The sequence below is a fragment of the Bison bison genome, unplaced genomic scaffold (assembly GCF_000754665.1).
Source record: "Bison bison bison isolate TAMUID 2011002044 unplaced genomic scaffold, Bison_UMD1.0 scf7180017864388, whole genome shotgun sequence".
Classification (NCBI taxonomy): Eukaryota; Metazoa; Chordata; class Mammalia; order Artiodactyla; family Bovidae; genus Bison; species Bison bison.
This window is the reverse complement of record NW_011494960.1, coordinates 3,506,169-3,530,482: the sequence shown is the minus strand read 5'-3', so window position 1 is coordinate 3,530,482 and position 24,314 is coordinate 3,506,169. Positions and strand designations below refer to the sequence as shown.

Sequence of the window (24,314 nt, the reverse complement as noted above, 5' to 3'; positions counted from 1 at the left end):
TTAACAGTGTTGTGATAGTTTTAGGTGGACAGCAAAGGGACTCAGCCATACATATCCATATATCCATATATCCATTCTCCCCCAAACTCCCCTCCCATCCAGGCTGCCGCATAACATTGAGCAGAGTTTGCTGTGTTATACAATAGGTCCTTATGGGTTATCCAAAGGATAGTTAGGTTTGGGATGGACAGGTACACACTGCTTTATTTCATTGTTAACATATGCTATATGTTATATGTTTATGCTATATGTTTATTTCATTTATAGCATATGCGTTTGGTCAAAGCTATGATTTTTCCAGTAGTCACATATAAATGTGAGAGTTGGATGATAAAGAAGGCTGAGGGCCAAAGAATTGATGCTTCTGAACTGTGGTATTGGAGACAACTCTTGAGAGTCCCTTGAACAGCAAGGAGATCCAACCAGTTCATCCTAAAGGAAATCAATCCTGAATATTCATTGGAAGGACTGATGCTGAAGCTGAAGCTCCAATACTTTGGCCACCTGATACAAAGAGCCTTAGAAAAGATCCTGATGCTGGGAAAGATTGAAGGCAGGAGAAGGGGCTGACAGAGGATGAGATGGTTTGATGGTATCACCGACTTGATGGATATGAGTTTGAGCAAACTCTGGGAGATGGCGAAGGACAGGGAAGCCTGGTGTGGTACAGTCCATGGGGCTGCAAAAAGTTGGACACAACTGAGTGACTGAACAATAGCAACATATTCTCTGGCAGTTTGGGACAAAAACTGTATAGAACATTCATCTTCAGTTGACCACTTACATATGTATGTTTTCATCCTTTGACATGCTGTACCAAACTGTAGCTCAGCAAGAGAAGTATTTTAAGTCGCTGGAGAATTGTCTGTCCTCTAGCTGGTTTAGCCAGCAGACTAATACATATGCAGCAGAGAGAGTCTGCATCTACATAGGGCAAATGATATTCTATCTTGATGGTTATTGAGGAACCCCTCCCCTTTTCTTGTTCTACCTTAGAGGAATGAATTTTAACTCATGTAGGCCTTAAATTATTAAAAAATTAGTCAGTGCTCACAAAATATGAAGACAGATTTTAAAATCATTTCTTTTTGATAAGAGAATTATAAATGGAAGTTAATTCATTTTTCTCTATAAGACATATTAATATTTTCTATAAATTTCTCAAATTATTAAGTAGAGGGCTGTAAGTGTTCTTTAAGTAGATATATTACAGAACCTTCTCAGATAGATGTACAATAAATGACCATACTAAGCAACTATATTCAGTTATCACAGGTTTGCTTAATAAATCATTACTGTTTAGAGTGTTAGTTTGTTGGTTCTTAGAATTTTTTCAATTATAATTGGGCCAATATATGCAATTTGGAATCAGAATGAAATGACATTTTTTAGTTTCATTCTTTTATTATTTAGACCCATATAAATTCTCCTCAAATATTTCATTCATATAAATAATAATGATCTTAGACATGCATTGAGCTAGGCACTGTTCAAATTGCATGTATTTATTACTCCCCGAACCCTTTGAGGAAGATCTTATTCTCATTTGCACGAGAGGAAACTGAGGGAGAGAAATTTTTAAGCCGTTTTCCCAAGGTCAAATAGTTGTAAACAAAAGAGTCAAGATTAGAAACCAAGCAGTCTGTTGACTTTTAACCTTAATGCTTTTGTGCCTCAAAGGAAAAAATCTGTTTATGCACATTAAAAAATTAATTTGTATGTCTAGCAAATTTATACATGCATGTAGTTTAAAGAGGTAAGGAGATATAGAAGGCTTTATAAAAAAGATTTATCCCCTAGAAAAAGTTTCCCAGCTCCCATCCCTAGAACAATCACTTTGAAACTTTTTAACATTCTTTTTTTGGTGTTTTTGGTCACATCTCTAAATAACATTTTTCTTTACTACTTTATATCCCCAACTTTGGAATTTTTTTTTTTTTCCTTACCATATAAGGGCGATTTAGCTATTTTCCACACAACTCAGCACACTTTTTTTTTTTTTTAGGTCAATATTCTGCATTTATGTTGTTATAAGTGTGTGCTCATAGTGGTGAAGTGAAAGTCTCTCAGACATGTCCAACTCTTTGCGACCCCATGGACTACACAGTCCATGGAATTCTCTAGGCCAGAATACTGGAGTTGGGGTAGCCGTTCCCTTCTCCAGGGGATCTTCCCAACCCAGAGACTGAACCCAGGTATCCCATATTGCAAGTGGATTCTTTACCAGCTGAACCACCAGGGAAGCATGATATTGGTAAATGAATTATTATCAGGTATCCTTGGTTTCCTCTCTTGCACAGTTCTTGGTTCCCCTGTCATCAGTAATCATCTATTTATGAATTGCTTAGTTTACTGTGGATTTATCATAATTTATTCCCAAACTCTCACCAATAGTATGTGGTTATTCAGTTGTCAAGTCATGTCCAACTCTTTGCAACCCATGGACTACAGCACACCAGGCTTCCCTGACCCTCACCATCTCCTGGAGTTTGCCCAAGTTCATGTCCATTTTATAAATACCTTCAAAGACATTAACTCTTTCATGTTCTTGAACTAATCTCTCCCAAAGGTAGGGTGACCACTAAGCTCACTGCCTGGCTCATGTCCTGGGAATCTCTCTTCCTCATGATTCTGGGGATCCCCTTTGCCTTTCCCTGGAGTGGTAGCCCCTGTTCCTGAATACTGTGCATATATTTTTCTTGTCTACTGCTCTGGCTTAATGGAGTGCATTCTCCATTAATTATATGAGAAAGGGTATGTGAGAGAAAAAATTTTGAGACCTTCTCTGAAAAATATTGTTTATTAAATGTGTGGATACTTAAAATTGCTTAGATGACTCGCTGGAGCTTAGTAAGCAAAAGATATATGTCTAGGTACATAATTTTGCCTTCATCCTTGACTGATAATTTGATAAAAGCATTGTGTTTTAGGTTGTAAATAATTTTCTTTTCTCAGAATTTTGAAGCCATTCTCACGTTGTCTTCTAGGCTCCAGTATGCAATTTGAGAAGTCCAACGTCTTTCTAATGGTTTAGGCTTCTCCCTGGAGAAGGAATTGGCAACCCACTCCAGTATTCTTGCCCGGGAAATCCCATGGACAGAGGAGCCTGGTGACCTACATACAGTTCATTGCATCCCAAGAGTCAATCAGGACTTTGCAACTAAACCTACCTACCTAACCTGTAATTGACATTTTTAAATTTTCTGATGATATTAGGTCATTTTCCTTCACTTTACTGGGCACTCAGTGGTCCTTTTCAATCTAGATATTCATAGATTTTAAGCCTGCCAGTATTCTTGAATCATGTCTTTGGTGATTTGTTTCATATCCTCTCACCCCAACATTTTTGTCTCCTTTTTCTTTTTTTCTGTCTCTATTATTTGGATGTAAAACTTCCTGGTTATCTAACTTATTTACTTTCCTGTTTCCCTGTTATTTGTCATTTTCATCTAATATCTTAGATGAGGATTTCTTCCACTTTTTCTTCCAACCCTTACACTGAGCTTTCTATTTCTGCAGTCCTTTTTATACTTCAAGACTACTTTTTCTCTTTCTATGCTTTTTAAAATAGAATATTGGTTTTATTTTATGAATGCAGTGCATTTTCCTCTTCAGACATTTATGATAAATTATTTAAAATGTTCTTCTCTTAATGGAATCCCTGTATCCTCCTGATTGCTTCTGTCTATGAATTTGCTTTGGCTTCTGTCTTTCATGTCAGAAGATTTTTCCACATGTTTGAACCTAGCTCTGCACTGATAATTAACATCTGGATAATGAAACACAAATTGAAAGCTCTGTGCAAATGAGCATGTGATGGATGACAATGGAATTCAGTATAGGGTGTTCTAGTGCATTCTCTGGAGAAAGTCTATTGTTAATATCTTTACATATTTTATTTTTAGTTGATTTCCTTAGAAACTACTCCAGAACTCCTGTCCATAGACTCTAAGTCAATCTTTTAGCACTCCGTTTGCTGTGTAAACTTGCAGTTATTTCCCCTCAGTTCATTGTGAAACTTGGATTCAGTTTTGCAGTGTTCCCCAGTGTAGAGCATAAATGTGCCTTCTTCTGCTAGGTTGGTGGCAGGGGGCAGTCATTTAACTGAACAGAATATGGAAGATGATCTGGGTGTTTGTTTCCTAAAAAGACTCTTTATTCATCTTCTCTGCCACTCTGAGGGGTATTTGGGGCTGTCTATTCCCGAGGCTTTGGAGTTCCGTGGTGCAAAACAAATGGTTTCTTGGCTTTTCTCCCTGAGTGTTTAAGATTCAGCTTTATCAGATCTGAAAAGTCGATCGTCACTCCTTCACCTGCTTTCCAGTTTCCAAAATTGTCTTCTTGTCTCTTCTGTCATTCTCATTGCCTGTATAGATATGTAATTTAAAAACAAAAAGTAAAAGTTGAAATGTAAATGTAATGGGGTTTCAGGAAAGAGCAGATGCCAGTACATGCATTTAACTATTTTTTCTGGGAAATTTCATTGTGGATATTTTCCATTTTGTGCAATCATCAGTTTATCTGTTAGATGCCTGAAACTCTGCAATGGTGATTTTGTTTTTGTGTGACACTCTTCTGTCCCTTCCCAGGGATAGAAGTGGGAGAGGGAAAGCTTCACATACATACAATTCAATGCAAGATACAGGGTGCTTGGGGCTGGTGCACTGGGATGACCCAGAGAGATGGATGGGATGGGAAGGGAAGTGGGAGGGGTGTTCAGGATGGGGAACACATGTACACCCATGGCAGATTCATGTCACTGTATGGCAAAACCAATACAATATTGTAAATTAAAAAAACAAAAAAAAGAAACACAGGAGGGAAAAAAACTGCATGAGGCAGAAGAAAGGGCATATACTTAGAGGGAAGCGGCTTGTATTTAAATGTTCTGCTAATTTAACAGGAGTTGCTAATCTTCTTGGCATATAACTATGTTTATTTATAAAATGAAAATAAATCACCTACCTCCAGTTGCAATTTTCAAATTGAGATAAAGTGCTACCTAACACAGAGCCTTGGATGTGGTGCCTGGTAGAGGACATTGTCCATTTTGAGAAGGGAGAACATTTGCAGGCTAGGGGTGAGGAGGCTGGAGGAAATCCATTCGAGGTTTTTAGATTTGTATAATCACACCTACTTTGTGTGTTGACAAGGGATAAACCAGCTAGCTAAACAGCTGGCTTCAGAAAGCCCTGTCTAAGTTTCAGGTTCTGTAGTTATTTTTAATAGTGTGTGTTAGTCACTCAGTCATATCCAACTCAACTCTTTGCTATCCCATGGACTGTAGCCCACCAGGCTCCTCTGTCCATGAAATTCTCCAGGCAAGAATCCTGGAGTGAGTTGCCATTTCTTTCTCCAGGGGGATCTTCCTGACCCCGGGATCAAACTCATGTCTCTCATATTGCAGGCAGATTCTTTACCATCTGAGCTACAAGGGAAGCCCAGTTATTATAATAACCTTATTGCAAAAATTAGGTCACTGAATCACGCTGGTTTAACAGTGAAGTGTGTTTTATAAGGACTATGATTTCAGGCTAACTGGGACTTTTTAAGAAAACCCACAGTGTGTGGTTACCTGAGCTTGTGTCAACAGTTGTGGGGGGTGTGTGTGTGTGTTGAACTAAAAACTGAGATAGGTATAACAGAGAGGACTTTGTTGACTCATGCATCCAGTTATTATTAGCACAGAGTGATTCTCTTGCTGGATCCTGATTCAAAGAGAAACCTCTGAAATGCAGAGCAATTGAAGAGAAATATAATGATCATACTTGTGAATATTTCATGGAAGACAGCAGTCTTCCCAAATTATCAGAGAGAAGTGAGTGGCATAGTTAAGGCCCTAGGTAATAGCAAAGTATTTAATAGAGTTGTTCATATGGCTGTAAAGTTGACTTAGAAGAGAAGATAAAGGCTGTTTCCAATTTACCTGTAATCTTTAGTCTTCACCTGTCTTCTTTTCAAGAAAGGCTAAAGTTCTGTTTAAGTGTCATTTTAGTGGATTGTAAACATCACTGTTTCATTCCAAAGCCAAACCCCCTATAAAAAATAATAGTGTGGCTCCCCACCCCATCTAAATATCCTTTCTTCAGGGTGGGATTGTTTTTTTCTTTACTAAATGAACTCTGTCTCTGGAAAGCTCTTCTTTGAGTATAAATAAGTATAACACTTCTTCAAATGAGGGCTTCTGTAGCCAATTTGATATTGTACAGTGTGTATCCCCTTTTGGAAAACTAGGAGGACACTTCTGGATTATTTTAAGTCTGGCTATCTACATCCTCTCTGATAACTATGCATCTGTCAGCTCTTCTGTGGTTATTAAATAGTGATGGAATGACAGGTGAGAAATTGTGTTAATTGTACATTGGAGAAAATGCAACAGATTGACTCTCTGCATTGATCTTTTTAGAAAATTACTGATGAAACAACATTCATAATCAGTTGTCTGTAGGAAAACATGAAATGGATATTAAGAGTTTGCGTAAAGAGTGTGCTTGGGTGGGTGGTGGGTTGGGAGTGGATATGTATTTTAAAATTCTGCTTTCATTAAGGCAAAGCTTTGCTATAAAGCAGTCTTGTGCATTGAAAATTTACTGTCTCTTTTTAAGTGCATGTTTTCCTTTTTAAAGGGATATCTTTCAAAACCTTTTACTTTTTATTTCAAGAATCATGAATGTTTCTCTCCTGCCTCCAGGGCATCATAAATTTCTTAGGCTTGCCATTCAAGGTTCTCTACCCTCTGACCCCAATTTACTTTCCCCATTTGTTTGTCCCTGTTTTCCTCCATAAACCTTTCCTTTCAGCTGAATGGCAATGCTTAGTGTACCCTACAGGCCTTTCAATTTGGCTTCCATCCCTGAAATCCTCTCTTGCCTCTGTACTTTGCTGCTGCTAGCCCTTCTTTCAGATGTGACTGAGGAACTTTCACTTGCGATCCCTGCCCATATATGTTGTCAATCCACCTTGTGCACTTTTGTGCCCCAGCTGGGTCATTCAGGAATCATTTAGCATCAACTTTCAGTTCATAGTGTACCTCCATTCACCCCATTTAACTCTGTCCAGAATGTAAACTCCTTGAAGGTAACAGACTTCATATTTGTTTCATAGCATTTCTTTCTTCTAATATTAAAAGATCCATTTATGCATCCATTGCTTGTTCCTATATTTTTCTATCTATGTATCTATCCATTTATCATTCATGTATTTTCTGCTGTCTATGCCCCTTGGAATATAAATTCAAAAAAAGTCATCGAAAAATTGTGAACATTACAGATGGTACATGGCAGACAGTTTTGGCTCTGAGGCCCATGCTCACAGTCACTAGTCTATACAGCATTATGGTGATGGTCAATAACCCTTGGAAAAAAAGCTTTGCCTAACCTAGAAAGAATATTAGAAAGCAGAGACATTACTCTGCCAACAAAGTTCTGTGTAGCCAAGGCTATGGTTTTTCCAGCAGTCATGTCTGGATGTGAGAGTTGGACCATAAAGAAAGCTGAGTGTCGAAGAATTGATGCTTTTGAACTGTGGTGTTGGAGAAGACTTTGGAGAGTCTCTTGGACTGCAAGGAGATCAAAGCAGTCCATCCTAAAAGAAATCAGTCCTGAATATTCTAAAACCACTATGAGGTACCATTTCACACCAGTCAGAATGGCTGCGATCCAAAAGTCTACAAGCAATAAATGCTGGAGAGGGTGTGGAGAAAAGGGAACCCTCTTACACTGTTGGTGGGAATGCAAACTAGTACAGCCACTATGGAGAACAGTGTGGAGATTCCTTAAAAAACTGGAAATAGAACTGCCTTATGACCCAGCAATCCCACTGCTGGGCATACACACTGAGGAAACCAGAATTGAAAGAGACACATGTACCCCAATGTTCATCGCATCACTGTTTATAATAGCCAGGACATGGAAGCAACCTAGATGTCTATTAGCAGATGAATAGATAAGAAAGCAGTGGTACATATACACAATGGAGTATTACTCAGCCATTAAAAAGAATACATTTGAATCAGTTCTAATGAGGTGGATGAAACTGGAGCCTATTATACAGAGTGAAGTAAGCCAGAAATAAAAACACCAATACAGTATACTAACGCATATATATGGAATTTAGAAAGATGGTAACAATAACCCTGTATACGAGACAGCAAAAGAGTCACTGATGTATAGAACAGTCTTTTGAACTCTGTGGGAGAGAGAGAGGGTGGGATGATTTGGGAGAATGGCATTGAAACATGTATAATATCATATATGAAACGAATCGCCAGTCCAGGTTCAATGCACAATACTGGATGCTAGGGGCTGGCGCACTGGGACGACCCAGAGGGATGGTATGGGGAGGGAGGAGGGAGGAGGGTTCAGGATGGGGAACACGTGTATACCTGTGGCAGATTCATGTTGATATATGGCAAAACCAATACAATATTGTAAAGTTAAAAAAAAAAGAACTGATACTGAAGCTGAAGCTCTGATACTTTGGCCATTAGATGAGAAGAACTAACTTATTGGAAAGACCCTGATGCTGGGAAAGATTGAAGTCAAAAGGAGAAAGGAGTGGCAGAGGATAAGATGGTTAGATGGCATCACCGACTTGAAAGACATGAGTTTGAGCAAGCTCCTGGAGTTGATGAAGGACAGGGAAGCCTGGTGTGCTGCAGTTTCATGGGGTTGCAAAGAGTTGGACACAATTGAGCGACTGGACTGACTGACTGATAATGACCCCAACATACTTCTTCTTTTTTTTTTTTTTAAGTGTAACATTTATTTTTTATTTATTTTTAAAAATTTTTTTACGTTTTTATTGCCATATAGTTAGTTCACAATGTGGTGTTAGTTTCCGTTGTACAGCAAAGTGAACCAGTTATACATATACATATATCCCTTCTTTTTTTTTTTTCCATATAGGTAATTACAGAGTATTGAGTAGAGTTCCCTGTGCTGTACAGTAGGTTCTTATTAGTTGTCTATTTTTCAAAAAGAATGAAATAATGTCATTTGCAGCAACACATATGGACCTAGAGATTGTCATACTGAGTGAAATAAATCAGATAGAGAAAGACAAATATCATATGATATCACTCTTATGTGAAATCTAAAAGACGGTAACAATGCTTTGCTTTTTTCTCCTTCATTAGGAAGAAGCTCTATAGAGCAATAGCAATAAAATTATCTTTAACAGAAATACTTCTGCTATTATTTCTGGTTTAGTAGACATAAATTTATAATGAAGTTTGGGCAATATAACTTTTAAAAAGGTGTTGATCATTAATGGTTAATGTCAGAGAGAAACTGGTTAGATTCTGGATACTTCACCTCTCAAAGGATATTGACACTGATGAAGATTCATTCTTTGACTGTTAAACTTCTCTTGTCTTCCCTAACATCTTTTTTTCTCTGTTCTCCCCTTCCCGCCACCAAATCATTTCTTTATTGCTCCCATGGTTCAAAGATAGATGGTCCTCAGTTTTCTCTTCATAATCTTCTGTGTTTTGTCTGCAATCATTTTTCTAGTCTAGTACTTCTTGACATTGGTGATATATGACACATTACAGTGTCACAATCAGCCATGACTATGTCAAAACCACTCACTTATTCAGAAGCATTGAGTTATAAGCTCAATGGACCTGAGTTTGAACAAACTCCAGGAGATTGTAAAGGACAGGGAAGCTTGGCATGCTGCAGTCCATGGGGTCACAAAGAGTTGGACTGGACTTAGCAACTAAACAGCAACAATAAGCTCCTATGAATCATTTACATTTTTAAGTAATTGGATTCACCTCAATGTTACCATTATAAGGATGTCATATTCACTCATTTGCATTTTAATGGTGGGTGCTTCTTTGTGTTGGGAAAGGTGGAATCAGAGTTAGCTGGAAGTCAATCGCTCATAATTCAGTCTATTTTATGTTTGCTGAAAATATCCAGGAACTGTGGTTATTGATGTGGCATTGATAGAGCAATTTTGAAATACTATAATTTGTTATCTGTGGATATATACTTATATTTGATTCCTTGATTTTACCCTTGAACATATTTTGAATAAGGAAGAGAAATGAAGAAAGCCTGCGTGTTTATCCACATAGAACAGAATAGAGGAGGCTCTAGCTACGGTTTTCCAATCGAAGGCAATGTGATTATCTAAAGGATGTGTGCAATCATACTATTTATACTAATATCATGAATAAGCATAAATATTATCTGTTATACTTTTAAACTATGAAATATGGATTATTTTTATTAGTACATGCTTACTTTTTAAAATATTACCTGTAGAGGTAATATCGAATTGGGTCTTTAAAAAATAATTTTATGTAATTTTTATATTAGATCAGCTATATATATTTTTCCCTCCATAAAGTTATATTTGAGATCAGTAAATCGATTTACTAATCATTTGCAGGTAAAATACTTTTGTAAATATGAGCTATAAAAACAGTTTGAGAATTCTGTGCTTTATTTGGCCAGCTGCTTTGTTCATATGCATGTGTATTTGCTTTTCATTACAATCTGAGTATATGCCTGGGAATATGTCTCATGAATGCCATTCATCATCTGTCACGGCAGAAGCAAAGTTGAAAACCTCTGCTTGAGGCTCTTTTGTATACTTCTGTGTAGTGAACTCTGTCCCACAAGTTGATGACTCCTGAATTTCTGCCATTACCCACAATCCTTTGTCTGGAACTGCAGAGTCATTTATTAAGCCCCCCACTGGGCATGTGGATGTCTTACAGGTCCCCAAACATGGCATGTCTGAAACTGAACTCATTTTCTATCTTATTCGCCCAACCCAACTGCTCTTTATTCAGTGTTGTGCATTTTCACTGATTATATTATCATTCACCCACTTCATTTAGAACATTAAGAATAAGATTCCAGGTCTCCAAGGTTGATAGCCTAGTCCTGTTTATCTTCTAAATATCTCTGAGAGCATTTCTATCCTTCCTCAGTGCCATCATCTTAGTACAACTGCTCATCGCTTTATACTATGACTATTTCATAGCCCAGTGGTTCTCAAGTTTCAGCATGCATCAGAAGCATTAAAATAAAAATTGTTGCATTCCCTACTACAGACCTCAGATTCAGTATTTCGAGGGATAGTTCTAAGAGATTGCATTCCTTACCTGGTCAGGGTGGCCCTGATTCATCTGTGTTGGGGATCACTTTGAGAACCACTGCCATAACCTGTTAATTGGCCTTCCTGCCACCAGGCTAGTCACCTTACTAATTATTCTCCAAATTGCTTCCAATTTGGTATCATTTTTAAATGTAAATTGTATTATTCCCCCCACCCCAAACCTTTTTACTATCTCAGCATCACACTTAACAATAGCCTTAGTTGAACTCTTAGCACTCAGTATGTGAAACCATGGGACTCTTATTATTTTTATACCCGCACAGAATATATTATAATTTTGTCCCACTGAGGCTAAGAGCTTTCTCTAATGTCTGGGGATGTTTGTAGGTTAATCTGGCCATTAAAATTTCAACTACTATCCAGTTTATACTCCTAGTCACAAGGCTGGCTTCCTTCTTTATCCATACTTTTAAAAGATTTATGTCCTTTCCAGGGATGAGACGAGGATTGGGGTGTATACTTATATAATAAGGGTGGCCCACTGGTAGAAAAAAAATTGTGTAGTTGGGTCTGAGTTATTTTTCTGCCAGTGTTTTCTCCTGGTATTATCCTCTGCTTTAGCCTAAGACACTGGTGGTGGACAGCTATTATCCATCTTATGTGCCATAGTAAGTGACAAACAGGTATCTAGATGGCTCCTCCTCTATTGCCATTTAATATCAGTTTTTAGAAAGGAGCAGTATTGCTTCTTTCCTTTATTCCTGGCAACCTCTAAGCACACCACATATTGACCTGGACTTGTCCAGACCTTGTGAGGATGTAAATGCAGATCCTTGCTGCTCAAAGTATGATAAGGGGCCAGTGGAATCCAGAATACACACACTGAATTAAAATGTAAATTTCAATGAGATCCTGGGCTGATCAAGTCTGAGAAGCTCTGGCCTCTCTTGGACACCTAAAAATATTCACATCTCCTGTTGCCATTCTCTGTTCTTTCATAATAGGTGAATTTGTACAATCTATGTTAGCCAGTTTCTTCATCCATAAAATGGGAACTGTAATGCTTACGTGATTTATAATGATGTATGAAATTATTCAGCACAGTACCTTAGATGTGGCAGGCAGTCTGTAGTAGTAGCCATTATTAAGTCTACATCTCTCATCTTCTTGACTTTTAACAGTTTTTTGGAAGTCTTCATAATTGAGTCACCTACTTCCCCAAACAAATACTAATCTACATCAGGGGTGCTGATGCCTGAAAATTAAATAAGAATGGGATTGTAACTGGTTTACAATGAAAGATATGTGTAATTTTCAATTAAATTGCATAAATGGTACAGTTTTGGGAAGCTAAGAGTTTCCCTGCCTTCCAGGGTTGAGTGGTTGATTTATAGAAATATCAAATATTAATGCTTGTAGCTCTGATCTGGAAGAATATATTAAAGGACACTCTGTATCATAGTGAGAAGGAAAACACAAATAAAAAACATAGTGAGACACTACCAAAGCCTATTAGAATAACTAAAATTAAAAGTACAATAATACCAAGTGTTGGTGAAGTTGTAAAGCTGTAATTCTCTTACACTGGTGGGGATATAAAATAGTACAACCGTTTTAGAAAAGTGTTCAGTAGTTTCTTACAAAGTTAACAAGAATAAAAGGGATAAACTCTAGCCATCATAAAATCAGTAAAGATGTGGTTAACTCAACAACACTGTCACCAACTGGGTATAATTAACATCTATAGACTCTTTCATCCAACAACAGCAGAATACACATTCTTCTGAAGTTCTCATGGAACATTCACCAAGACAGACCACATTTTGGACCATAGAACACACCTTAACTAATCCAAAAAAACTGAAATCATACAATGTATGTACTCAGACCACAGTATAAGTAAAAACCAATAATAGGAAGAGAGCTCAAAATATTCCCAGATAAATGAGATTAAACGACACAGTTCTAAGTAACATAAGGGTCAAAGTCGAAGCCTCAATTTTTTTTTTTTTTTTTTATAATTTTGAGCAAGATGAAAATGAAAACACAACTTAAGAAAATTTGTGAGATTGGTGAAAGCAGTGGTTCTGGGGAAATACATATTAATGAATGCATGTAGTGGAAAGGAAGAAACATTTAGAATCACTAATCCAACTTCCACCTTTGTTGTTTAGTCACTAAGTTGTGTCCCACTGTTTGCAATCCTGTGGACTGGAGCCTGCCAGACTCCTCTGTCCATGGGATTTCCCAGGCAAGAATACTGGAGTGCATTGCCATTTCCTTCTCCAGGGGATCTTCCCGACCCAGAGATTGAAACCATGTCTCCTGCATTGCAAGTGGATTCTTTACTGCTGAGCCACCAGGAAGCCCAATTTCCACCTTAGGAACCTAGAAAAAGAAGAGAAAATTAAATCTAAAGTAAGCACAGGAAAAAAAAAATATTAAGAATTTGAGCAGAAACCCAATAAATTGAAAAGAAAAAAATTAATATATAAATTCAACAAAATAAAAAAGTAATTCTCTGAAAAGATCAGTGAAATTGAGAAGTGTCAAGTCAAGATAATTAAGGAAAAAAAAAAGGACACAAATTACTACTTTCAGAAAAGACTGGATATCTTACTACAGATACTTTTGACATTAAAACGATAATAAAAGAATACTATTAACAACTTTTTTTCTCACAAATTTTTTATAACCTAAATGAAAGATAGTAATTCCTTGAAAGACCCATGTTGTCAAACTTGCACAGGAAGAAACAGACAATCTGATACATCTATATGTAGATTTAAAATTGACTCAACAAATTAATGACCTTCCAAAAGAGAAATTTCCAGGCCCAGATGCATTAACTAATGAATTCTACCAAATGCTTAAGGAAGAAATTATACCAGTTTCCTACAATATCTTTCAGAGGATAGAAGCAAAAGGAATATTTTATACCTCATTCTATGAGGCCAGCATTACCGTGATTACAAAGCCAGACAAAGATACTACAAGAAAGGAAAGCTGCAAACCTATATCTATCATGATCATAGATGCAAAAATTTTCAACAAAATACTAACAAATTGAATCCAGCAATGTGTAAAAAAAATTACACACCACAATCAACTGATATTTATCCCAGATATGCAGGGTTGTTTCAACGTTCAAAAAATTACTTAATGTAATTCATCACTTCAACAGGCTAAAAAATAAAAATGATCCTATCAATAGATGCAGAAAACCATTTGACAAAACTCAACACCCATTCATTATAAAAAGCTCTCAGTAAATTAGAAGTAGAGGAAAACGGCATCAACTTGATAAAGAATGTTGCTGTATTTTAGTCGCTAAGTCGTGTCTAACTCCTGGGACCCTATGGACTGCAGCCTGCCAGGCTCCCCTCTCCATGGGATTTCCCAGGCAAGAATACTGGAGTGGATTGCCGTTTACTTCTCCAGGGCAACTTCCCAACCCAGGGACTGAACCTGTGTCTTTTGCATTGCAGGCAGATCCTTTATCACTGAGCCACCGGGAAGTCCTGTGATAAAGAATACTTACAAATAATCTACAACTAATACCATAGTTTGTCATAAGAAATAGAGTTTTCCCACTAAGATCAGGTCCAAGGCAAGGATGTCTTCTTTTACTACTCCTTTTAAATATTATCCTGGAGTTTCTAGCTAATATGACAAGAAAAGGAGATTAAAAAATATAGATTGAAAAAGAAAAAATAAAACTGTCTTTGTTTTCAGATGACAAGCTCATCAAGAAACCCTGAAAGAATAAATGAAAAAAAAACACAAAACCCAAAAAACTCCTGGAACTCATAAGTGATTAGAAAGATTGCAGGTTACTGGGTTAATATACCAAAGTCATTTGTTTTCTTATACACCAGTTTTCACAAAAACTACAATATCATTTACTTTAGCATTTCCAGGAATGAAATACATTGGTATAAACCTAACAATGTATATATATAAAACCTGTATGAGGAAAACTATGAAACTCTGATGAATGAAATCAAAGAAGTACTAATAAATTGAGAAACATTCCATATTCATGGATAGGCAATATTGTTAAGTTTTCAAGATATCAAATATAGATTCAATGCAAACTTAATTAAAATACCAGGAAGTTATTTTATAAATATTGACAAACTGATTTCAAAGCTTGTATTTAAAGTGAAGACCCAGAACAGCCAGCGCACTATTGAAGAAGAACAAAGCTGGAGGACTGGCAACCCTCGACTTCAAGACTTCCTATGAAGCTGCACCAGTCATAACACTGTGGTATTGGCAGAAGGACGGATGAATAAGTCACTGGAAGATAATAGAGAGCCCAGAAACTGACCCATATGAATATTTAACTGATCTTTGGAAAAGGAGCAAATGCAGCATGATGGGTAGTCTTTTCAACAAGTGGTGCTGAAACAATTGGACATTATATATGCAACAAATTAATCTAGACACAGGCTTCAAACCTTTGACGAAAAATTAACATAAAATGGATCATAGCTTTCTACATAAGATGTAATACTACAAAATGCTAGGGAAAGTCTCAGTTCAGTTCAGTTCAGTCGCTCAGTCGTGTCCGACTCTCTGCGACCCCATGAATCGCAGCACTCCAGGCCTCCCTGTCCATCACCAACTCCCGGAGTTCACTCAGACTCACGTCCATTGAGTCAGTAATGCCATCCAGCCATATCATCCTCTGCCGTCCCCTTCTCCTCCTGCCCCCAATCCCTCCCAGCATCAGAGTCTTTCCCAATGAGTCAACTCTTCGCATGAGGTGGCCAAAGTACTGGAGTTTCAGCTTTAGCATCATTCCTTCCAAAGAAATCCCAGGGCTGATCTCCTTCAGAATGGACTGGTTAGATATCCTTGCAGTCCAAGGGACTCTCAAGAATCTTTTCCAACATCACAGTTCAAAAGCATCAATTCTTCACTGCTCAGCCTTCTTCACAGTCCAACTCTCACATCCATACATGACCACAGGAAAAACCATAGCCTTGACTAGACGGACCTTTGTTGGCAAAGTCATGTCTCTGCTTTTCAATATGCTATCTAGCTTTGGTCATAACTTTCCTTCCAAGGAGTAAGTGCCTTTTAATTTCATGGCTGCAGTCACCATCTGCAGTGATTTTGGAGCCCCCCAAAATAAAGTCTGACACTGTTTCCACTGTTTCCCCATCTATGGGACCAGATGCCATGATCTTCATTTTCTGAATGTTGAGCTTTAAGCCAACTTTTTTCACTCTCCTCTTTCACTTTCATCAAGAGGCTTTTTAGTTCCTCTTCACTTTCTGCCATAAGGGTGGTGTCATCTGCATATCTGAGGTTATTGATATTTCTCCTGGCAATCTTGATTCCAGCTTGTGCTTCTTCCAGCCCAGCATTTCTCATGATGTACTCTTCATATAAGTTAAATAAGCAGGGTGACAGTATACAGCCTTGACGTACTCCTTTTCCTATTTGGAACCAGTCTGTTGTTCCATGTCCAGTTCTAACTGTTGCTTCCTGACCTGCATACAGGTTTCTCAAGAGGCAGATCGGATGGTCTGGTATTCCCATCTCTTTCAGAATTTTCCACAGTTTATTGTGATCCACACAGTCAAAGGCTTTGGCATAGTCAATAAAGCAGAAATAGATGTTTTTCTGGAACTCTCTTGCTTTTTCCATGATCCAGCAGATGTTGGCAATTTGATCTCTGGTTCCTCTAGAATGGCCAAAATCTCGAACACCAAATGCTGGCAATAATGTGAAACAACTGGTATTCTCATTGCTTGTGGGAATGCAAAATGGTACACTCATTTGAAAGACAGTTTAGCAGTTTCTGACAAAACTGATTATACTTTTACCATAGGATTCAGCAGTTCAGCTCCTTGTTATTCACCCAAATGAGCTGAAAACTTATGTCCAAAAAATTCACACATTTAGTTCCTCTTCACTTTCTGCCATAAGAGGGTGGTGTCATCTGCATATTTGAGGTTATTGATATTTCTCAATGGATGTTTATAGTAGCTTTGTCCTACTTGAGAAAAGTTGGGAACAACCAAAATGTGCTTCAGTAGGTGAATAAACTGTGGTACATCTAGACAATGGCATTTTCAATGCAAAAAAATCCATTATAGAGACATGAAAAAACATGGAGGAAACAATGCATTTTCCTTAGTCAAAGAAGCCAATCTGAAAAGGCTGCATACCATATGATTCTGATTATATGGCATTCTGGGAAGTGTAAAACCATGGAGACTGGAAAAAGATTGGCGGTTACCAGTGTTTGTGGAGAAGGAGAGATGAAGGAGCAATACAGAATTTTTAGGGCATTGAAATTGTGTATATATAAGCCTACAATGATGATACATGCCATACCTTTGTCTAAATTCAGAATGTACAACATGAAGAGTGAACCCTAACTTAAACAATGGATTTTAGGTGATAGCGATGTGTCAGTGTAGGTTCATCAGTTGTAACACATATGTAAGATCTTTTTTTTAAATTTTACTTATTTTTTAATCGAAGGATAATTGCTTTATGGAATTTTGTTCTGTCAAACCTCAACATGAATCAGCCATAGGTATAGGAAATCTTTGCATAGGAAATCTTCACATCGGAAATCTGTGTATCTGCCATTCAGTTTTTCTGAACACTTTTATAACCTAAAAGTGTTATAAAATATCAAGTCTATTTTTAAGTGTATCACACAGATACATTGGATGTGCCTAATGAATTATCCAACTCCAAGCTATATTTTCTACTCTATAACATGTCACATCTCCTTGTAACCAGTACTCTCGCTTTCTCGCTGCAGTAAAATGTCTATCAAAAATAGAATACAAAGGAGAAAACTGTGACCTAAGCAAGAATTTTGGGTCTAGAATTCTACCAAAAGAATCCAATTCAAAGCAAGAGGAAAAATGCATGTTTTTACATAAATTAAACTAAATCTCCATTTAAAGATCATGGCACTAAGATGCTGATATCTGTCAGGCACTCTGTGAAGGCCATGTTCCCACCAGCTATTCTAGGCCATTCTTGGGAGATTTTCCTTGGCAATGAGACCTCACTGAGGAGCTTCTCTTTTAAACACAGCGCTCTCCCAGCAGCCATGTATGGCGGATGGCACTCCGTGACTATGATTCCTGGGCATGGCATCGGGCTTGAACTGCATGTCAAGAATGTGTTCGGACACGCATGTGTGCCGTGGACTTTGAGGAAGTGAAGATTACCTCCACCTCTAGTGACGATGTTTACAGTGCCATCGTGGCAATCCGTTGAAACCACACGGCCTTGAAGAGCAGCTTTGAAACTGACCACAGCCTGCCACCATCTCTCAAATCCCGACACAGTGTGTTTCGCAGGATCTCTGTGCCAATGTCGTCCAGTTTGAGAGTCAGCCACGAGTGGAAACCAGACACAAGAACATAGACATCTTAGTTGTTCGGGACAACACAGAGGGTGAATACAGCAACCTGGAGGATGAGAGCATGAACAGAGTGGTACAAAGCCTAAGGACCGTTACTAAGGCCAAGCGTTTGCGCCTTGCTGAATATGCTTTCCAGCTGGCTCATCGGATGGGGTGCAAGAAAGTGACAGCCACGTACAAGGCCAACATCATGAGACTGGGAGATTGTCTCTTCATCCAGTGCTATAGGGAGGTGGCATCCCACTATCCCCAGCTCTCCTTTGAGGGCATGATTGTGGGTAACACCCCCATGCAGCTGGTATCCGGGCCCCAGCAGTTTGATGTCATGGTGATGCCCAGTCTCTACGGCAACATTGTCAATAATGTCTGCACAGGGTTGGTTGGGGGAGCAGGCCTTGTGCCTACTGCCAGCTATGGGCACATATATGCAGTGTCTGAAACAGCTGCGAGGCAGTCGGGCAAGACTATAGCCAGTAATGTGGCTAACTCTACTGCCACGCTGCTGGCACATTGCATTAGGCTGGATTACCTCAAGCTCCATTTCTATGCCACCTCCATTTGTACTGCAGTCTTGGCATCCATGGAGAACAAGGACATCCAAACTCCAGACATTGGAGGCCAGGGTACCACATTGGATGCCATTCAAAATATCATAAGATCACATCAGTGTTGCCAGTTAAATAGTTAGTGCCTTGGAGGCTGAACTGTCCTCCAAATTCCTTCCTGTCCCACACTTTACATTTCCTTTGCCTTACCTTACTCTCCCCAGTCACAAAGCCCAGCCAGCTTGGCGGATGTGGACTCTTCAATAAACTAGTTTCTATTCTAGCTCAGAAGAGGTAGGGGGAGAGAATCAAGTCTGAGTGTTTGTTTGTTTGCTTGTTTTGTTTCTTTTTAATACCAGAAACATTGCTTGTTTAAATTAGCCATACCTATTGTGCTGTATATGTAGTGAGGAATTATCCTCTATTTTAATCTGCAATTCACACTTCTCTATGAGATGATACAGTGAATAGATCAGAGTTGTTTATAGAGTCCTGGACTTTTCCAGAATCTGGCACACTGATTTTCTCTTATCTGCTGCTGCTGCTGTCACTTCAGTCGTGTCCGACTCTGTGTGACCCCATAGACAACGGCCCACCAGGCTCCCATCCCTGGGATTCTCCAGGCAAGCATACTGGAATGGGTTGCCATTTCCTTCTCCAGTGCAGGAAAGTGAAAAGTGAAAGTGAAGTCGCTCAGTCGTGTCCGACTTCTTGCGACCCCATGGACTGTAGCCCACCAGGCTCCTCCATCCATGGGATTTCCCAGGCAAGAGTACTGGAGTTGGGTGCCATTGCCTTCTCCATTCTCTTATCTGGGTCATTAAAATTCTGCATACCAACCTGCAGAGGAGTCTGGCTTCTCTCTAGAGGTTGTTAATGAGTTAATTACTGCAATAAAAGTTGCCTATAAAATATATGTTGTCATTTTAATAATAAATAAGGTACTGTAAAGCTAGGCAGTGCAGAATGCCTCCACTCCCTCCTAGATTTCCCATCTTTTCTCCTCCTGGTCTTGTTTATGTGAGAAAAGGGAGTTTTTGCTGGTGTAATTTTTCACACATGGACATCTCTGAGCACCGCAGGTCTCCTGCAAAGGGGCCTCTTGAATTCCTTCTTTGAGCCTCCAAGCTCAAGAGTCTAGACATTAAATTCCCGGTTAACGGGCACTGGGACCACGACTCTCTACTATACAAACAGAACCACGTACTGTATTCTCCATGCACACTGCCTTACAGTCTTCCATGGTTTACTTCCTGTTAATCTCTCTTTCAAAGAATGTACATAAGAAAATGAAAAACACTGAGCTCATTTAAGTGTTCCCTGTCATCTTATTATATTTTTTTTATTTATAATAATTTTAAGGGCATATGGGAGAAACACAAAAATGATCATTTGATTAGTGCTGGGAAATATTTATTACTCAAGTGAGAAATAAAAGCAACAGTTATAAAAATTTACAGTAGTTTTATCAGCAGGAATAGATTGCTGTTAGAAGTGAGATTGAGAAAAACGGTAAATCCTTAATAATATTTTGAAAACCTCTGTATCTCAGCTACAGCTCTTGGATCCTGTCATGGTTCATGGAGCACAAGTTAAAGACATTGGACTGAGAGCTGAAAAAGTCTTAGTTTCCAAGAGGCTCTGACTTATCATATTACCTTGATATCACCTATCCTTGTTATGTATAAAGTCAGGGCTCAAAATGTGGAAAATCAAACAGTAGTTTGAGAGGATTTAATCTGAGGAGGAAATGACTACCTTTAACCCTACCTAGAAGTCTTTGTTGAAGAACAAAGCAAGCAGGAATAAGTCAATTATAAAATAATCATGGTATTCCTTTATTGGACACTAGAAGTATTATTGGCCCATGCTGCCACTCGTCCACATGGTGCCTTCCTCTGCACAGATGTACACTTGAAATCAGAGGCATGGTTTGATGAGTGGAAAAGGGATGGATTTGGGGGTGAAGGCTCCCTGCCTCCATTGCTAAGTGAATCCATACTACCTTAACTCACTCTGTTCCCTGTTCTCTCACGGTTGTGAAAATTTATTCACAACCAGTCCAACTGCAGACAGTAACCCAGATATTGGATTTTATTTGACAATGGGAGTTTATGCTGATAGGTGCATTTGAACTGGATGTTTCCTTTTCTGTTAAAGATGATTGTTTCCAAAATCTCCCCACCGTTTTGGACCAGACTGCTATTAGTATACCATAGTGGAATTTTCCCATTATCAATTTGAGATTTTCTTTCCACTGAGCTATGAACATCTTTAGGGCATGTACTATGTATTCTTTTTCCTGTCCTCTGTGTCCTCTAGTGTAATGACATATATATAAAAGAAGTAATATATGTTTATTGGATCAACAAAAATGAATGATATGGTTGATACTACCTAATATTTCTTATATGTAAAGTGAAATAATAACTGTGCCCACTTCATAGACTTGTTGGGAAAATAGAGCAAGAAAATACACATAAAGCTGGTAGCACTCTGCCTGTCCAATGGAAAGTGCTTGATGTAGTTTACAAATTGTTACATTCATTAATATCCATTATATAACAGTCTAAAAGCTACTTCAGAGGAAAACTGGGAAAATGATATTCATTCATTACTATCTTTGGAACTTACTGGACAAGTTGCTTTACTTATTATAATGGGTTTGTAACTGAACTGATTTTCATGGAGAAGGAAATGGCAACCCACTCCAGTATTCTTGCCTGGAAAATGCTATGGACAGAGGAGCCTGGTGGGCTATAGTCCTTGTGGTCACAAAAAGCTGGACACGACTTAGTGACTAAGCAGCAACAACAACTGACTTTCAACTAGAGTCGCAACCCATATCAGCTTATTTATCAAGACCCCTTGTCTCCTTTATTTCTTGAATCCAACCGTCTCTCTTCTTTCTCACTGACACCTCATTTCTCACTAGCTTTTCTCATCTTTGGGAACTTCCCAGTCTCTGTTCCTTCTCTGCTTTGTATCTTGCTTATAGTTTAGCCCCCACAAATCTATTTTGACAGCGCACTCCACCTGAACTTTCTAAAAGGGAAATAGAATCATGTCACTTCCCTACTTAACACTTCACATTCAACCTGTTTCCTTTGACCTTGAGACAAAGTCAACTGAGCACAGCATGAAGGACCTTCCGTGATGTGATCTCTGCTTCCTTCTCCAGGCTCACCATTTCTACTCCCTCTCCCATCCCAGTAATAATACAGTGTAGCTGCTGCTGCTAAGTCTCTTCGGTCATGTCTGACTCTGTGCGACCCCATGGACTGTAGCCCACCAGGCTCCTCCATCCATGGGATTTTCCCGGCAAGAGAACTGGAGTGGGGTGCCATCACCTTCTCCAATACAGTGTAGCGCAAGAGTGCAAATAGAGCTCATTGTCAAAGAGCCGTGCAGCCTTTCTTAGTTCAGGCCCTTGTATGTGGTCTTGGTTCTTCACCCCTTCGGGAGATGATCTACTTGCCATTGCGCTCATGCTCAGTTGTGTCCGACTCTTTGCGACCCCATGGACCGTAGTCCACCAGGCTCCTCTGTCCATGGGATTATCCTGGCAAGAATATTGGAATGGGTTGCCATTTCCTCCTCCATGGGATATTCCTGACCCAGGGATCAAACTGTGTCTCCTGCCTTGACAGGTGGATTCCTCACCACTGAGCCATTTGGGAAGCCTGTCTCCTGGTATAATGTATAGGAAAGTAATGTTTTTTGAACACTTAATCTATGTTAGGTACTGTCCTAAATAGTTTGCATACATTAATTTATTTAATCCTCACATGAGCCAATTATATTGCCAAAGAACCTGAAGCTTAAAAGAGGTAACTAATCTGTTCGAGGTCAATCAGAATGAAAATAGTGGAACCAGAGTTAAAATCAAGCCAGTGATGCCAGCAGAGTCTAAACCACTATTACTAAATTGCTTCCCCCAATTTTAGGTGATCTAGATAGCCCAGGATGAAAAAAATGAAAATAACCAGATAATCAGGGTAATAGTACTTGAATCAAGCATCAGATATTGAATGAACATGGTCAATGAAGTAGTCAAAAAAATTTGTAGTAATAACGTATAACAATAGACAATATGTGGAAAAGAAATGATATGTTGTTGAAATGAGAGAATAACTAAAATAATGATAGGAAGTGGAAAAGAAATGTTGAATCTTGCCAAGAGGAGACTTTTGAAGAGATGTATCCAGTTTCTGGATCATTGTAGAGGTTGTAAGAAAGTGACAGTATTCCTGGGGCTCGGCTGGGAGTACGCAAAATGACTGTGGGAAGCTGATTACAGAGCTTGAAATTTTTGAATGGGAAAACTGGGTCCTTGAAGTTTCCCTGACAACTTGCATAAACTGGGGACTCAGTGTGGAGACGTCTTCACCTCAGAATGAATTTGCTTCTGCTGACATGGGAAGCTACATATATTGCATTTGTGATTGCTCCAAGAAATACAAGGGAAGAGAAAGGAGACATAGTGAAAGTGAAAAATAAAATGACTCAACCTCACAAAGCAACTGAAAAATTGAAATAGCTTGTTACAATTTTGTAAATGCTTGAAAACCAAATCAGCCTGGATGAAAACAGCATCTACCAAGGAAGACACTAGTCTGGGCTCTAATCCGCTGAAGCATCTGTTTTGCTAGAGTTATTTAGTTTATGCCAGATAGATGTAAATGAATAAATGTTGCTGCAAAGGAGAAAAGAAACACTATATATGTTCAAATACAAGGTATTTTCCCCCCCTCTTTAATCCCTCAGAAGAAAGGGATTTTCTTAAATTCAAATGTTTATCATGTTCTTATATTACCAGGTATTCTATCAGTTCTTTCATTTTGAATGATAAAGTATTTGGAGGAGGGAAAAAAGTGGCGTTAGTTATGCCAGTTTGGGATTTTTATAGGAATTATCTGGAAAATAAATTTTAAAAAGAGGCAAAAAAAAAAAAAAAAATCCTCAGCAAGAGATGAGTCATTATTCCTGGAAGCATGTTGTGATAGTTGAAAGTATTGAATGTCATTATATATGTGCCATTAAAAAATCACTTAATAACAAATTACAGTTTTTTTGTCACCTTGTAGAGATCACAAATATTTACCTATCAGACAAATGGGGAAATAATCCTAATATTATGCAATTGGACTCTTGTCACTTTGCTTAAAATATCCAAAGAAAGCATCAAGTACAAATTCATAAAAGTGCTTTATCTCAGACAACTTAGATAGATGGGAAGATGATAGTTTTGGAAAACTTTAGAGAATTTGAAAAATGCCTCTGGG

The 24,314-nt window shown here is 38.4% G+C and overlaps 2 protein-coding genes across 2 annotated transcripts in view; both read left to right on the top strand.

Moving 5' to 3' along the window:
* Window positions 1-24,314, top strand: part of NELL1 (NEL-like 1 (chicken)) — a 1,067,650-nt gene that overhangs the window by 699,344 nt on the left and 343,992 nt on the right. The gene's annotated exons all lie outside the window — the stretch shown is intronic.
* Window positions 18,032-19,172, top strand: LOC105002015 (isocitrate dehydrogenase [NAD] subunit gamma, mitochondrial-like). The gene is given in 3 exon segments (XM_010858467.1): window positions 18,032-18,260; window positions 18,263-18,415; window positions 18,418-19,172. Coding segments are annotated over 3 exon segments (1,137 nt in total).